The sequence below is a fragment of the Pseudorasbora parva genome, chromosome 23, assembly GCF_024679245.1.
Source record: "Pseudorasbora parva isolate DD20220531a chromosome 23, ASM2467924v1, whole genome shotgun sequence".
NCBI classification, from domain to species: domain Eukaryota; kingdom Metazoa; phylum Chordata; class Actinopteri; order Cypriniformes; family Gobionidae; genus Pseudorasbora; species Pseudorasbora parva.
This window is the reverse complement of record NC_090194.1, coordinates 9,614,821-9,630,273: the sequence shown is the minus strand read 5'-3', so window position 1 is coordinate 9,630,273 and position 15,453 is coordinate 9,614,821. Positions and strand designations below refer to the sequence as shown.

Here is a 15,453-nt window from a genome sequence, read left to right as displayed (position 1 = left end):
AAACAAATGGACACGACTTAAAATAAATAAACAAACAATAGATTTTATGTCAATAAAAAACGTGAGCATGTACTAACTGTGTGCATATCCTTTATTCTGGCCTCCCCATTTGTTTTATTTAAAGAATTTAAATCTGACATTGACTAACCTACATATTATAGTCATATTATACTTTATGTTAAAAATTATACATCAATTTGATTAAAACACATACATGTAAGGGTAAATTATTAAATGCAATATTTTAGACTGATTATTTTTTTATCTTTTTAATCAAGCAGCGTGGCGGAATGGATCATATAGATCTTGATTGAAGTCATATGGATCATAGGTTGGAACTGGGGCATTTTGGATTACTTTCTTCCCTGTTTCCTTGTTTGATTCTGGATGTGGTTCGATCATCTTTACTGGCCTGGGAGGACTATCGATGAGGCAGTCAGGGTCCCAGTAGGGATCACAGTCATACTCCATTCCTTTGATAATCATTAGAGGAGGAGGTGGTGGTGGAGTGGATTTTTGTGGGGGAGGAGGAGGAGGAGGAGCAGACGTCACTGGCTCTGAGGCAGTTTCAGATGGAGAGGGGAGATCCTGGACAGGGCTAAGTTTACAGTTTGGGTGGTAACGTGGATCGCAAAGTACAGGTATCCCACCGGCAGGCAGGTACACAATATGTGGCTTGCATTGAGGGTCTTCTGAATTACACAGGTACATGACATCCATCTTGGAGACAGGTGGTAAGGTAGGGGGTGGAGGCCGGGTTGTGGGTGGAGGTGTCGACATAAGCTGAAGGCCGAGGGTATTCTGGTATTTAGATGCATCAGGGCCATAAGTGAGCTCCAGATGTCGCATTTGCTGGTAAAGCATTCGAAGTCTGTCTATCTCATAGAGCTAGAAGAAAAAAAGAAAAGGATAATCAAAAGAAAATACAGCTCCTTTGTGCATTTCAGTAGACAATACTTATTTTGTTACTTCTGTATATTGCTGGCTGAGGCAAAAGCTTAAAGGGATATTCACCCCAAAAGGACAATTCAGTCATTATTTACTCACCCTCATGTCCATAAGACTTTGGTTAATCTTTGAAAAGGTATACGATCCAAGATTTGGATTAAACTGCTCAATTGTATGGACTCATTTTGTGACGCCTAAATGACCTATTGAATCTTCTAAGCTTTGGTTAACTTTCAATGAATGGACAGAAACTTTTCATATTTCATATTTTCATACTTTTCATTTTTCATTTTGAACGCTAACCAAAATTGTATGTGTTTGGAATGACACAAGGGTGAGTAAATGATAACAGAATTTGTATTTTTTGATACTTCATCTTAAACTGAAGTATAGCTTAAAAAATAATTTAGTTATCAGAATCATAATTTGAGGAAGAATTATTAATATTACACTAAATAAATTAGCATTTTTAGACCGATTTATTGAATAATAGTCATCATTCATTTAAACAAGAACAGCTATTTACTACCAGTGGAAAAGTTACCAATGATAGGTTAAACATTTTTTTAAACAAAGCACATATAATGTTTTTCTTACCCCTTCAGTGTGGCCAATACTACTGTAGTAACGATAATAGGACTGAAAGTCCGGATTTTTGCGATGCCAGTTGGGGTCAGCGGTTCTTCTCAGACGTGCATGTGCCAGAAAATCATGGGCCTGATCAGAGTCAATGCTGACAGCTGGATTAGATGCTGTGAGAGAAATTAGTTGTAATGTATAATTAAACCAGCTATCATGATGGATTAGTTTACGTTATATAAGCACATGGTGTTGCACTGGCAAAAGTGAAGACACTAAATGTTATTTGAGATATTTCAATCTTACCTTTGTCCTTGGAGACTTTTGCTAGAGATGTGGCCTGCGACACTGCAAAAATATTTTATATTAATATATAATATATATTTAGCTGAATATTAATTTCTTGAAGAAAAGGTTTTGGATATAAATAATCATACCTGGCAGAATTAATAAACAGTACAGAGCCCCAAGAAGGCACAGCAGATATGTCACCTGAAAACATTTTTTGTACTATTATTAACAATCCCTATTTTAACTAACAAATATTGATATAGAGCTCCTACAACATTTCCTCAACTGATTAGTCTGATATGTTGAAATTTACTAGTCAACGTTATAAAAAAAATTAACTACATATTTGGCACTGCTAGATGAAAATGATTGCATGTAAATGAAGGTTTATACATCTAAGCATTTTGTTTTGCATGCAGCTGACTAACTTCTTATCTTTGAAAACTGAAAGCCACATAAAATCACTCACCTTCTGTCTCATCTTTGGTCTCTGTTCAGATATGAGAATTTCAAATGGCGAACCTTTAAATACTGGACTCAATACCAGCAATTGCATCCTTGCATTTCATTGGCTGTAGAGATCAAGAAGCTCCTCCCTCCGGTCGTACCACCCTGTTCATTTTTACACACACTTTAAAATCATTTAAAACGAGCTGAACTGAAACTAATTTTCAAAAAATTGTCAAATGTATATTGTGTGTGTTCCCTAATGAGTAGCTTTTACAGTTTCAGTTAACTAAATAGGTTTTACCAGTAACGTTTTACAGAAACTAGTTAGAACACATGCCTCTAAACTTAATGGTATAAATCACACCATTAAGGGATCTATTATGTATATGACATGTTGTAAATCTGATCCCTCAGGTGTGTGTTTTGATACAGGGTCGAGAAGTCATTGCTTCAGCAGAACATTGTTTCAACATCTCAGCTGTCAGCTGGTTTGAAAAATAACTCAGATGCGTGTGTTCAGGTGATGATAACATAAGCGCCCCTGTCTTTAGAGATGCCGCACAAAATTAAACCTTTACTCCAACAGAAACAGCTGCTCTAATTTTGGACCTGAGAACAAAAAAATACCTCTCGGACCAAATCTTCTGAACTTTTACACTGATGATTTAAAGATTAAGTTAAGGTTATGTTAAGGAAAGGGCTATGAGGCATAACTATGTTTTTCCATTTAAAGCATTTTTTTTTTTTTTGCATAATTTATTATGTTGCACATGTGATAGCAGGAGAGAAGAAGGATTGGGACACTTGTAGGCGGAGAAAACTAGCAAACAGTTTGCCAAACAGGTGTGATCGAACAGAGCTGGAATCTGAGATATGCGGGAAAACAGAGGGTAGCTGATGATAATGATCAAATAACAGCAGGACTCAACATCAAGGTGTTATTGCACAGGTCCCTTTCAGCCTCTGTTCACTCTCATCCTCATGAGAAATAATGACAAATTATCCTGTCAGTAGCCTCTGTCTCGACCCAGACTTAGAGGAATCTGGATTTAGTTTCAAGACCAAATTTGAGCATGACTGCAAACATGATATTTCTTTTATATGTTCAATAATTTTTATTCAGTAAACATTATTTATACATTTGTAATTTACCAATTCATCTTCTCAATGACCTCTGAAGTGCAAAGATAAATTCTGGGAATTTCATTTGATTGGTAACAGCTCTTTAAAGTGCCTTATTCTAATTATATTTTTTGGTTAAAGGTGCCCTAGAATGAAAAATGTAATTAACCTTGCCAAAGTGAAATAGTAAGAGTTCAGTACATGGACATCACATACTGTGAGTCTCAAACACCATTGCCTCCTCCTTCATATGTAAATCTTGTGAATCCAAAAACACCAAGGAAAAATAAGTGCTTTTCAACATAAACCCAACCATAACACAAGCGTTGAGGATCATTTATATGCACGCCCCCAACATTTGCATCTGTTCAAACATGTTCATTGTCAGGCGGAACTGACGGTAACTGGGACTGCAAGTAAACAAGACACTGGAGGATAGCAAAAACGGCCGTCATGACACACGTCATGTTCAGGCTGTGCAGGGGACGTGAGGACTTTTCATATGTCAACAGTCATGGTTGAGTTTTATTATAATCGGGTACCACAACAATTTATTTCAAAATCGTTCGTTTGTTCGGCCCATATCAAGCAAGCTTCGCTCAGCGTCTTAAACTGAAGAAAGGGGCAACTTTATTTCTGCAAGCAGTAAGAAGTGATTTATCCACTTATTGACTAGCTGTTTAAACAATTTCTGATTAAATTGAAAGTTTCTTAGAGAGACAGCATTGTCTAGATAACGCAAGATGCTAGTACAGTAACAATAGGAAAATAAAGTACCATACAAACTAAATAGTGTGTCTAATGACAAAGGTTAATATTATTTTATATTACAAATACAACCGTAGATACATTGCTTACAGATCGTTCACTCAATCCTTCTATCAAACGTCACCTTTTACACCATATAAGTTAAAACGATAGTCATTTGACAAGGCTATTCATTTTGTAAAAATATAAGTTATATATTTATATTTTTGAGAACTTAAGTATGATGTTTTTGCATACTTGTATTTCAGAGTACATCACAGTCACTGCGTAACGTTAGCCTACATTGTGACTACGTTATATAAACATGCAATATCGTTGACGAAAAAAGACAAGTCTAAAATGTAGACTGAATGACACTTTAAAGCAGAACATCTCAAATGGAGATTGATATAATGCAGCTTACTTGTTTATTGGTGTTTTCAGATTATCCGCGCGAGAGAGAGCTTTCAATTATTGAAATCTGGCAACTGCAAGCAAGCAAGCTCTTTCTCGAACACAGATGATCTGAAAACACCAATAAACAAGAAAGCTGCATTTTAGCTATCTCCATTGGAGATGTTCTGCTTAAAGTGTCATTCAGTCAGTCTGTGTTCTGTCAGGATGGTCAGATGGTCTGCTGTGAGCTGCTGAAATAAGCCAATCAGAGCAGAGCTCAACATTAATATTCATGACTCTTCCAAATAAGGCAAAAACAGAGCATTACATCCTAAGGACAATTTATAGGGTTGTGAATGGGACCTGTAAAACTGTATCTGGACAATTTTTGCCCTTAAATAAGCCACAAACCCTTAATGTAGATATCTACTAATTCTAGAGCACCTTTAAAAATAAGTCATTTCCCAGGCGGTAATGTGGATCTTTATGAATTTAAGGAGTGCTAGTCTGGTCTTGCCTTGGTCTCAACCCCTTTAAGTCTTGGTCTTGTCTTGATCTCAACACACATAAGTCTTAACTTGGTCTCAGATTAGTTAGTCTTATTGCATTCACCCTGACCAGGGATGGTTGTAACACTGTAAATTTGACAGCTCAGAAAAGAGCTGTGGTAGTGTTAATATCATACAGATCTTTTTGAGCTTAGAGGAGAAATAGCATATGACTGAGCAAATTTAATAGATTTTATTACCAAAAAAAGTGATTTTAAGGTAAGAAAGTAAAATTTTTCATTAAGATATTTTTTTTTTGCCTATCAATCTTTGAATTGTAAGTACAGTTATTTAACTTACAAGACCTGAATTAGCTATTTCTTTAGTTTAATTTGATGCTTTGTATTTATGCTAACTTCAAACCCATATGCTAAAACCAGTAGCGTACCGTGGGGTTTCAGTCAGGGCCTTCACTAACGATCAACACGCCCCACGCCATAACAACACGCACACACAAACACACACACACACACACACACACACACACACACACACACACACACACACACACACACACACACACACACACACACACACACACACACACACACGCGCGCGCGATCAACAAGCCCCACGCCGTCGCCATAACAACACACCCGCACACGCACACGTTTGTTTTTGTGACATATGGGGACATTCCATAGGTGCAATGGTTTTTCTACCGTACAAACCGTATTTTCTATCCCCCTACACTGCCCCTGCCCCTAAACCTACCCATCACAGGAAACATTATGCATTTTTACTTTCTAAAAAAAACCGCATCCTGTATGATTTATAAGCATTTTGAAAAGTGACATGGCCAATGTCCTCATATTTCACCCTCTCCTGTGTGTCATAATACACACACACACACACACGCAAAATACAATAATGCACTGTACGCAATACTACTACGAACTTTGCTTTCATAGTGTTCGTTGGGAAGGGGGCAAGCAAAAAGTACACGCGAGACAAAAAGGCAATTTGACTATTTATTGATGATACTGCACTCACGTGTCACCGTTTAGGCAAATGGTGAAAAGAATCAAAATCAGCTGGCACAAATACTCTTAAACAAACAAAAATACGGACCAACAGAACATCCAAAGAAACAGAAAAAACACTACTTGTTAGCTAACATTACCGGCTTGACATCATTCGCACGCAGCCCGTCATCCGCGGCGGCCATAGTTTATTTCACACAGAATTCTCACAACCCGCGAAAAGTTCAGACGGCTGATGACATCAGCAGGGGGTAGCACACCGACACATCGCTGGGCCTCTGGGCCGTTCTATCACTACACATCAAATTTTGATTGGCTAATGACCCACGTCAGTCAAAGCTATGGTCCAATGGAAAATAGCAGCTTCAATGGAAGGCAAGCTATTCTACTAGTGCTGGTCCTCGGGGCTGTGATGCGTTTAGATGATGACATATGGAAAATACACCAAAAATAAATACATTCTTTCTGGAAATATAATCGTAACTATATATATATATATAAATATATATAATGATTTTGACAGGGCCAGCAGAGAAGGCCCTGCTGGCCCTGACGGCCCACCACTGGCTAAAACAGTTAGCTAAGTTATGGCTGTGAGGGGTGTGGATAGTTGTAACAGTTTATTAAAAATGTTACAACCAGTTCTCAATCACATCTTTTGTTGTGGCAAAGTCATGTGATTGTTTTGTTGTTGCAAATTGAGGGATTTATTCAAATAAATGTGTTTCTATCACAGTTTATGCACGCAGTCTTCTTACCAGATAAAAAAAATGATCTGCCTCAATTGAACTTACAAGTTTTTTGTGCACATTATTAGAATGTATGCGCATCTTGATATTTCCATCCAGCGTTTTGAATGCAATATATCAAAATTCACGTAAAAATACTTGGATCACAGAGGCCTATATGCTAGTGACTGAACAACCCTTATGTAACAGGAATACACACAAACACAGCAATTGGTTTGCACTACATAAAGTTTTTAAAAAGGTGTGTTTTTCTTTTTGTCAGTTTAAATTGTTCACGTTGTTCAAAACGGGTTTTGTTTTTTGTTTTTTTTGGCCCTTTGTTCTTCAATGATGTTTGTGCACAAATCAATGGTGTAGTAGGCCTTTGGTTGTTGTAACAAAGGAACTCTTTGTATTTTACATTAACTAACGTAAACTGTGATTGAGTATTACATGTCTAATTGAGTAGCAGACAAATGTGCGGCCGTATGCGAGACTAGCAAACAAGCACTTACTGATGCTCAAACAAGTAGCCTACAACCCCGGTCTTCCTTTCAACCACGCTCATGTATCAAAAGAAAGTTTCAGATTTCAGTTCTGAACATTTTATCTGAAGACAAAAATTATCAGCATTTATAAACACCACTGACTGAGTGAGAACATGTTGAGTAAGGCATCTTTCAGTGTGTTTCGTGATTTTACCTGATTGGAATTCACCTATTCATAGACTTCATAATCTTCCCTGTACGTCAAAACACATGTATTAAAAAAAAAAAAAAGATAAAATAACTTAAAATTATACTTTACATGAATTTGTTGTTAATGTGGATATGAGAGAAACTAGGCGCATGGTGTCGTTTCCTAGGAGCAGTTCATATTCCAGCGCAGTAGATGGCAATAAAGGTTATACTATCAGTAGGTGAGAGAGTTCACGAAGAAGAACAACCCAGCCGTTTACAGTCATGAAGGTAGCAGAAATGAAACTTTTAAGCAGTTCAACGGGTTTGTTTTGTCATATTTCAGAATACAAATGACGGCGGAAGAGAAAGTAGAGTGATATTTAATGATATGAAAAGAATCGTGTGTGCTGAAGAAAATGATCAGTCAAATTTTCATCTTGTCATCAAAGGGAGATCATCTCATATATAAAGACTGTATCCTTACACATGGGCTTAAAAATTAATTTGTGAGATATAACGTGTTTACATTGCAGGTCAAACGTTTGGAATAATTACGTTTTTTATGTTTTTGAAAGAGGTTATGTTCACCATGGCAGTTCTTTGAACCAACATACAGTAAAATAGTAATATTGTGCAATATTTCAAATTAAAATATATAACTATTTGAATAATTAAAAATGTAATTTATTCGTGTAATGTCAAAGATGAATTTTTATCAGTACTCGAGGCTTCAATGCCACATGAATTCGTCAATTCCATTCCAATCATTCCAATACGCCGATTTTAATGGTACAAAAATCACATTATATAACGTGCTTTAGTGTCTTTAGTGCTTGTAAAAGTCATATTAACTTACTAACTTAACATACTAACTTTATGCTTATTAGTTTTTCTTAATTCTGTGTGTCAGTCCGAGGAGAGGCCAGTAAAGACTCTATCAATGTATTCTATGAGATGGTCACAGCTCTTAGTGGGGATCAGCCTCCGATTGTCATGGTAACTGCATGTGTTCATCTGATGTCTGACTAGCTATTTTTGGAAATAGATGAATTGTATTAACTATGTACTTATTGTTGTTTATCCTGTTGCAGACACACAAAGATCATCATTTCATTCACGTAAGGCAGGGTGGGCTTTACTGGGTGGCATCCACCAAGGCAAACCCATCCCCCTTCACCATAATTGAGTTCCTCAACAGGTTAACAAATCTTTATTTTATCAGTTATGCCATATTATTTTATTATTACAGTTATGTGTTACCTGTGTAGATGGCATGATGATAAGCAACTTTTATGTCTCACAGATTAGCAGCTCTTACAAAGGACTACTGTGGCAGTTTGTCAGAGAAATCAGTGCGGATGAATTTTGCTCTAATTTATGAGCTGCTGGATGAGATGGTGGTAAATGTTCTCACTCTTTAATTTGTATTGTCACACCAAACAAATATGCCTTAAAAGCATGCAGACTCCTTTCTCCATGTCTCTGATCATTAGGATTTTGGATACATTCAGACGACCTCAACTGACATACTGAAAAATTTCATCCAGACAGAAGCTGTGTCATCCAAACCCTTCAGTCTATTTGACCTCAGTAATGTTGGTTTGGTAAGTTATTGTTGTGTTATTATGGTCTTATTGGTATTTTGCAACATTTCTCATTTTCATTTAGTTTTACTTCAAGCACTAAAATAACCTTAACATATCAATTGTTTTATAAAACAAATACTAATTAAAATGGGCACCCTAACTGGTCTGCGGCTATGCAGACCCACACGCAACAAACTGCGCTGCACTGTGTGTTCTTACACCTTTCTATCAGAACCAGCAATAACTTCTTGAGCAATTTCAGCTACAGTAGCTCATCTGTTTGATCAGACCACACGGGCCAGCCTTCGCTCCCCACGTGCATCCATGAGCCATGGCCGCCCATGATCCTGTCGCTGGTTCTGTTCCTTCCTTGGACTTTTGATAGATACACACCACTGCAGACCAGGAACACCCCACAAGAGCTGCAGTTTTGGAGATGCTCTGACCGAGTTGTCTAGCCATCACAATTTGTCCCTTTTCAAACTCACTCAAACCCTTACACTTGCCCGTTTTTCCTGCTTCTTACACATCAACTTTGATGACAAAATGTTCACTTGCTGCCTAATATATCCCACCAACTAACAGCTTAAATCATGTTGTTTTTTGCTTGTTTTGTCATATTTGAATTAATTTTAAGCCATCTTGGAAGTGTGCTGAAACCCATAGTGGGTTTTGGCCTCTTAGTTGAGAACCACTGCTTTTTAAGTGAACATATAACTATTTTTGGATCTTAATAATATTTAATTTATTTGTGTTAACATTAATAATATATGTAAACATTTTATTTTTCATATTTTGTAGTTTGGGGCTGAGACACAACAGAGTAAAGTGGCTCCTAGTGTTGCAGCCAGTCGTCCGATAATGTCCAGTCGAGGAGAGCAGGTGGGTTTTCCAAGATTCATCAGTTTTATGACATTATTATATGAGATGAGGTTAGGAAATTAGTTTGAATTTTCACTCTCTCTGGGTGCAGGGTGGAAAGAATGAGATCTTCGTGGATGTGATAGAGAGGTTGTCTGTGGTTATTGGCTCCAATGTGAGTACAACTTGAATCACATTTTGAAATAAAACTGCTAATTGCAGTTTCTTCGCTTAAATTGCTTATCTTTTACATTTTATTTTCTTTAAAGGGAGTTTTAATGAAAGCAGATATTCAGGGTGAGATAAGAATAAAATGCTTTCTTCCAACCTGTTCAGGTGAGTTGGCTACATCTTGCAGCCCATGTTAATGCAGATTGTGAAATGATCTTCCCTTCAATGATTGTATATTTCTTTTCTTCGTCCTGTAGAGATGCGGATTGGACTGAATGAAGAGCTTAGTATTGGAAAGTCCCAGCTGAAAGGTTGAGTATGCCAACCTTTGATCAATACATCCCATATATCTTTCATTAAAGATGCAGTAAGCGATTTCTGAGAAACACTGTTAAAAAAATGGGTCGGACCGAACACCACAACACACTTGTAGCCAATCAGCAGTAGGGGGCGTTTCCACTCGTGATGGGTTTTGGATGTTTCTGAGACAGTGAGCAAGAGAGAGAAAGACTAGAAAGGTAGATGGCTGAAAGACATTACAAAAGATAAAAGCACAGAGGAATATTACTGGAAAAAGAAGGGTTGTGAAGTCTTTCCAGCGCTGGAGAGACCTAAGCAGGAAGATCTGAAAATGGATGAGAAGGTGCAAATTTGCATTGTTTCTGCTCCATATGTGAGTAACATTGGTTTTGCCATGTTTCACAGAACTAAGATATAAAGTAGTTGTAATGTTAGCTATAGTAACAGGACATATATGAGTGCCATTGTTTGTCTGGATTTTGGTCTTTGTTCTGGTTTTTTTGTTCTTCCTTGTCATTCGTTCGTCATCTTTGCTTTATTTTTCAGAATTTTTTTGCTTCCTTTCAACTATAGGTAAAGAAATATCCACTCTTGCGTTGCATGTTTGTGCAATGTGGGAGTAGAGTAATGAAGGTAGGAGTGTGTTTGTTTGGGTTGATTTCAAATATCAACAGTGTTTCTCAGAAATGGCTCAAGACTGTAACCGGGGGGAAATCAATGTTTTGTTTTTTTCTTGCATGGGGAAGGGAAGTTTATTTATTTAAAGAATTTTAATTATTAAAGGGGATTTAAGGACATAAAGAAAAAGTAATAACAACTGTAAAAGTTCCAGTTCTATTGTAGTTATTAAGTAAACTATTTGCTAATAATAATTTTTTTAATAATATGCACACATTAACTCTTATTTTCGTCTGCCTAATATGTAAAAATGCAAAACGTTCATCATATCAAATTCAGTTACGATTTGACAATATGATGTCATATTTTCAATTTAAAATGGTAAAATTTCATACAAAATATCAAGCAGTTATCATAAAACAGTTGTGTGTGTGCTGGTAATCCCTACATTATGGGGACAAATGTCCCCACAAAGATGGCAATATCCGAAATCCTTTTCCTTGTGGGGACATTTTTTGGTCCCCATGAGGAAAACATCTTATAAATCATACAGAAGGAGTTTTTTTGAGAAAGTAAAAATGCAGAATGTTTCCTGTGATGGGTAGGTTTAGGGGCAAGGGCAGTGTAGGGGGATAGAAAATATGGTATGTACAGTATAAAAACCATTACACCTATTGAAAAAGTCCCCATAAAACATGGAAACATTACATGTGTGTGTGTGCGCGTACACGTGTTTAGCTACTTAAAACTTAAAAGTCACTCTTTCATTGCTTTAACTAAAGTAAGCCCTAACAGTAAGCCCCGCTTTCTTTGATTTTATTGACCATCTCACTCATTCTGACAGTGACGAGTGCTGTTAGACCGATGAGGCAGCGCCGTCTATGTTGTCGCCGTCTAGCGATGTCTATGTTGTTTACGGCCCTGAAATGGCTTACTGCACCTTTAAAGGTGTGATTAAATCTGTTTCCTTCTATTCTTCAGGTTATAGCTCAGCTGTGCGTGTAGATGAATGCAGATTCCACCAGGCTGTTAAACTGGATGAATTTGATACTTTCCGGATATTGAAAGTTTGTCCCAGCCAAGGAGAGGTAAATTGTAACTACACACACAGAACTGCACTTTAGTGTAATTCCTGCATGAATAGTTAGTGATGTTTTTTCCTCTTCAGCAAACAGTGATGCAGTATCAGCTGTGTGATGAGCTGCCGTGCGCACCACCATTTCAGTTATTCCCCTCTGTAGAGAAGGATTATGTTAACAGGTCTGTAAACTGATTTATTCATCCTTTTGGCCTTTTCATAGTGTATTAATTCACATGAATTTTAATTCAATTGTGAATTATTTAATTTCAATTAAAAATTCAATATATTAAAGATAAATAAATATTCATTCATTTATTGTCATTGTGAGTTGGAGATTTAAGACAACATGAGCGACAGAAGTTGAACTGATTATTATTAATAATGAATTGCTCTATTTATTGAATATTAGTGACTATGATATTGCTTATACATCTCTCGATTGTGATACAATCGCTGTAATTATTACTTTAATAGATTTTTCTTTGCAGGGTGTTGATCTTTCTTAAACTTCGCTGTGATCTCCCTCCTAAAAGGTCAGTAGACATGCTGAATAGTGCATATAATAAGCCATACATTAGATGAGTGTGAAAAATGGCATAATCATCAAGTAAATAATAGCAGTTACATTACAAATAATGTTCTTTACTTTTTGCTGCAGTACGGCCCTTAATGTTTCCATCACCGTGCCTGTGCCTAAAGGCTCTATAAGGTCAGATTACGCATTGCATTGCCATGATTGTTAGTGTAATTAAGTTTTATGGGCCATGTATAACCACTTATGCTTCATCATCCTGTACAGTATGTCTCAGGAGCTCAGTAGTCCTGACCAGACTGCGGAACTGCAGCCGAAGAACAAAGCCCTGCTCTGGGAGATCCCACGTTTTCCAGGAGGCGCACAGTTGTCGGCACTGTTCAAGGTGATGTCACAATACAATTATTTGCCTCACCCAAATTGTCATCAGTCACTGATAATATTGTTCTGATCTCACAGGTGGACGTTCCTGGTCTAAGCTCTGCCTCTTTACTGGAGGTCGGCCCTGTCAGTATGTCATTCGAACTGCCCAAACAAACCTGCACGGGCCTTCAGATCCGCTTCCTCCGACTCTCTCCAACTCAGACAGGACTGTCACAACGTTGGGTTCGATATGTCACTCATTCTGACTCCTACACCATGCGGATCTGACTCGACCAGATGTGAAAATATATGATAATCTTTCCATATGAACAGATTTACAGGTTTGCTCCTTTTATTTTTTGATTTGAGAGAGAGTGAACCAAGAGATCTTTGGAAGTACAACAGAACTGTGTTCAGAATAACTGTCAAAAATTGTTATCTCTATAAAACACTATTAATAAAATAAGCCCATTGGTGTATACATTTTAAATAAATGACTTGTAATTAAAAAAACCTTTGGTTTTGTTGTCATATTTTTAATTAAACGTCATGAAAAAGCAGGTATAAGAGTGTATTAATAATGTTTAGAAGCTATACATTTATACATTTATGACTTTTCAAAATTATGAGAATTGAGAATTAACATTGACATCAACAAGTTTGTAAATCAGCAATTACTTTATTTTTCATTTTCTTCTCATCTCATACTTATCACTTAGCATCTCATAATTTACAATTTATGTCATAATTATGACTACTGTCATCATTTCTCATAACTATGTCTATAACATAATTTTGCCATTTTGTGTTTTCAGTAATACTTTTGTATCATTATTATGACATTATGTCAATTTCTACTTTTTAATCTTACTTATGACTTAGCAACTCATTATTAAGACTTCGGGCATAGCAGTCCTGTTAAGACTGCAACATACTCTGCAAGAACAGAGACAAAATTTCTCGCTCCCAGGGCTGTGAGAACAAAATGACGTCATTTTGTTCTCACAGCCCTGGTTTGGGAGTTCTCGCAGCTTGTTCTCGACACATCGCCTGAGCAGAACTTTTTTTCTTGCGGGTGTCCGAGAACTATCGTGTGATTGGTCATTTATTTAATGTGGGCGTAGTTAATGCAGAGAAACGCAGATGTTCGGCACCTGGTTTTCTCGTGAAGTATGGCATGTACTGCCAGAACGAACTTTGTTCTTGTTCTTGCCACCTCGAGAAAACGAACAATTTATTTGTTCCTGCAGAATATGTTCCAAGCTTTAGTTGAGGTCTGGCCTCTGTGGATCGGACTTGTTTGTTCAGCACATACACTCACCTAAAGGATTAACACCTGTTCAATTTCTCATTAATGTAATTATCTAATCAACCAATCACATAGCAGTTGCTTCAATACATTTAGGGGTGTGGTCCTGGTCAAGACAATCTCCTGAACTCTAAACTGAATGTCAGAATGGGAAAGAAAGGTGATTTAAGCAATTTTGAGCGTGGTATGGTTGTTGGTGCCAGAACGGCTGGCCTGAGTTTTTCACAATCTGCTCCGTTACTGGGATTTTCACGCAGCCATTTCTAGGGTTTACAAAGAATGGTGTGAAAAGGGAAAAACATCCAGTATCGGCAGTCCTGTGGGCGAAAATGCCTTGTTGATTTTAGGAGTCAGAGGAGAATGGGCTGACTGATTCAAGCTGATAGAAGAGCAACTTAACCACTCGTTACAACCGAGGTATGCAGCAAAACCTTGAGGCGGATGAGGTGGGGCTACAACAGCAGAAGAACCCACTGGGTACCACTCATCTCCACTACAAATAGGAAAAAGAGGCTACAATTTGCACAAGCTCACCAAAATTGGACAGTTGAAGACTGGAAAAATGTTGCCTGGTCTGATGAGCCTCGATTTCTGTTGAGACATTTAGATGGTAGAGTCAGAATTTGGCGTAAACAGAATGACAACATCATGCCTTGTCACCACTGGCAGGCTAGTGGTGGTGGTGTAATGATGTGGGGGATGTTTGCATGGCACACTTTAGGCCCCCTTTGTGCCAATTGGGCAATAAATGCCACGGCCTACCTGAGCATTGTTTCTGACCATGTTCATCCCTTGATGACCACCATGTGCCGTGTCATATTTATCAAACTAAAACTGATAAAAACCATTGACAACACTTCATTGATAGTGTAGGTTTATATGTTGAACTTTAATCTTGCCCAAATAGACGCTTTATTAAGCGGTAAATAAAGTATTGAAGGAAAATGTCATTTGAAACATCTGTGTATTTGAGAAATATTGCATTTATTTAACTTCAGCTGTGATAAAGTTTGCAAACACAGCGCAAGCGTCCATGCAGGAGGTAGAAAGTGTCTGACTTCGCGTCTCCTTTTGCAGCTCCTCCCTGCCTGCACTCGGCTACTCTCGTCGATCGCATGCATCCAGCCGCAGCCGATGTCGAACACACCTAACATGTCAAC

General features: G+C 37.4%; 2 protein-coding genes across 4 annotated transcripts; one reads left to right on the top strand and one right to left on the bottom strand.

Annotated features, from left to right (window-relative positions):
* Positions 1 to 228: 228 nt before the first annotated feature.
* Positions 229 to 7,723, bottom strand: and3 (actinodin3). Of its 3 annotated transcripts, XM_067432784.1 has the most exons (7): positions 7,495 to 7,646; positions 7,308 to 7,402; positions 2,288 to 2,430; positions 1,965 to 2,019; positions 1,834 to 1,875; positions 1,546 to 1,700; positions 229 to 888 (listed from the first exon to the last, which is right to left on the bottom strand). In XM_067432784.1, the coding sequence occupies exons 3-7, from the start codon at positions 2,372 to 2,374 to the stop codon at positions 274 to 276; spliced, it is 954 nt and encodes a 317-aa protein (XP_067288885.1). In that variant the 5' UTR covers positions 2,375 to 2,430; positions 7,308 to 7,402; positions 7,495 to 7,646; the 3' UTR covers positions 229 to 273. The 3 variants fall into 3 exon arrangements, with proteins under 3 accessions (XP_067288885.1, XP_067288884.1, XP_067288883.1); XM_067432783.1 differs by lacking the exon at positions 7,308 to 7,402 and having other exon boundaries at positions 7,600 to 7,723; XM_067432782.1 differs by lacking the exon at positions 7,308 to 7,402.
* On the top strand, positions 7,724 to 13,479 carry ap4m1 (adaptor related protein complex 4 subunit mu 1). The gene is made up of 15 exons (XM_067432781.1): positions 7,724 to 7,946; positions 8,383 to 8,468; positions 8,564 to 8,670; positions 8,776 to 8,872; positions 8,966 to 9,076; positions 9,860 to 9,940; positions 10,032 to 10,094; positions 10,189 to 10,255; positions 10,348 to 10,401; positions 11,990 to 12,096; positions 12,177 to 12,268; positions 12,578 to 12,622; positions 12,748 to 12,798; positions 12,889 to 13,006; positions 13,081 to 13,479. Exons 1-15 carry the CDS (start codon positions 7,889 to 7,891, stop codon positions 13,270 to 13,272), a joined length of 1,329 nt encoding a protein of 442 aa, XP_067288882.1. The 5' UTR covers positions 7,724 to 7,888; the 3' UTR covers positions 13,273 to 13,479.
* Positions 13,480 to 15,453: the final 1,974 nt, after the last annotated feature.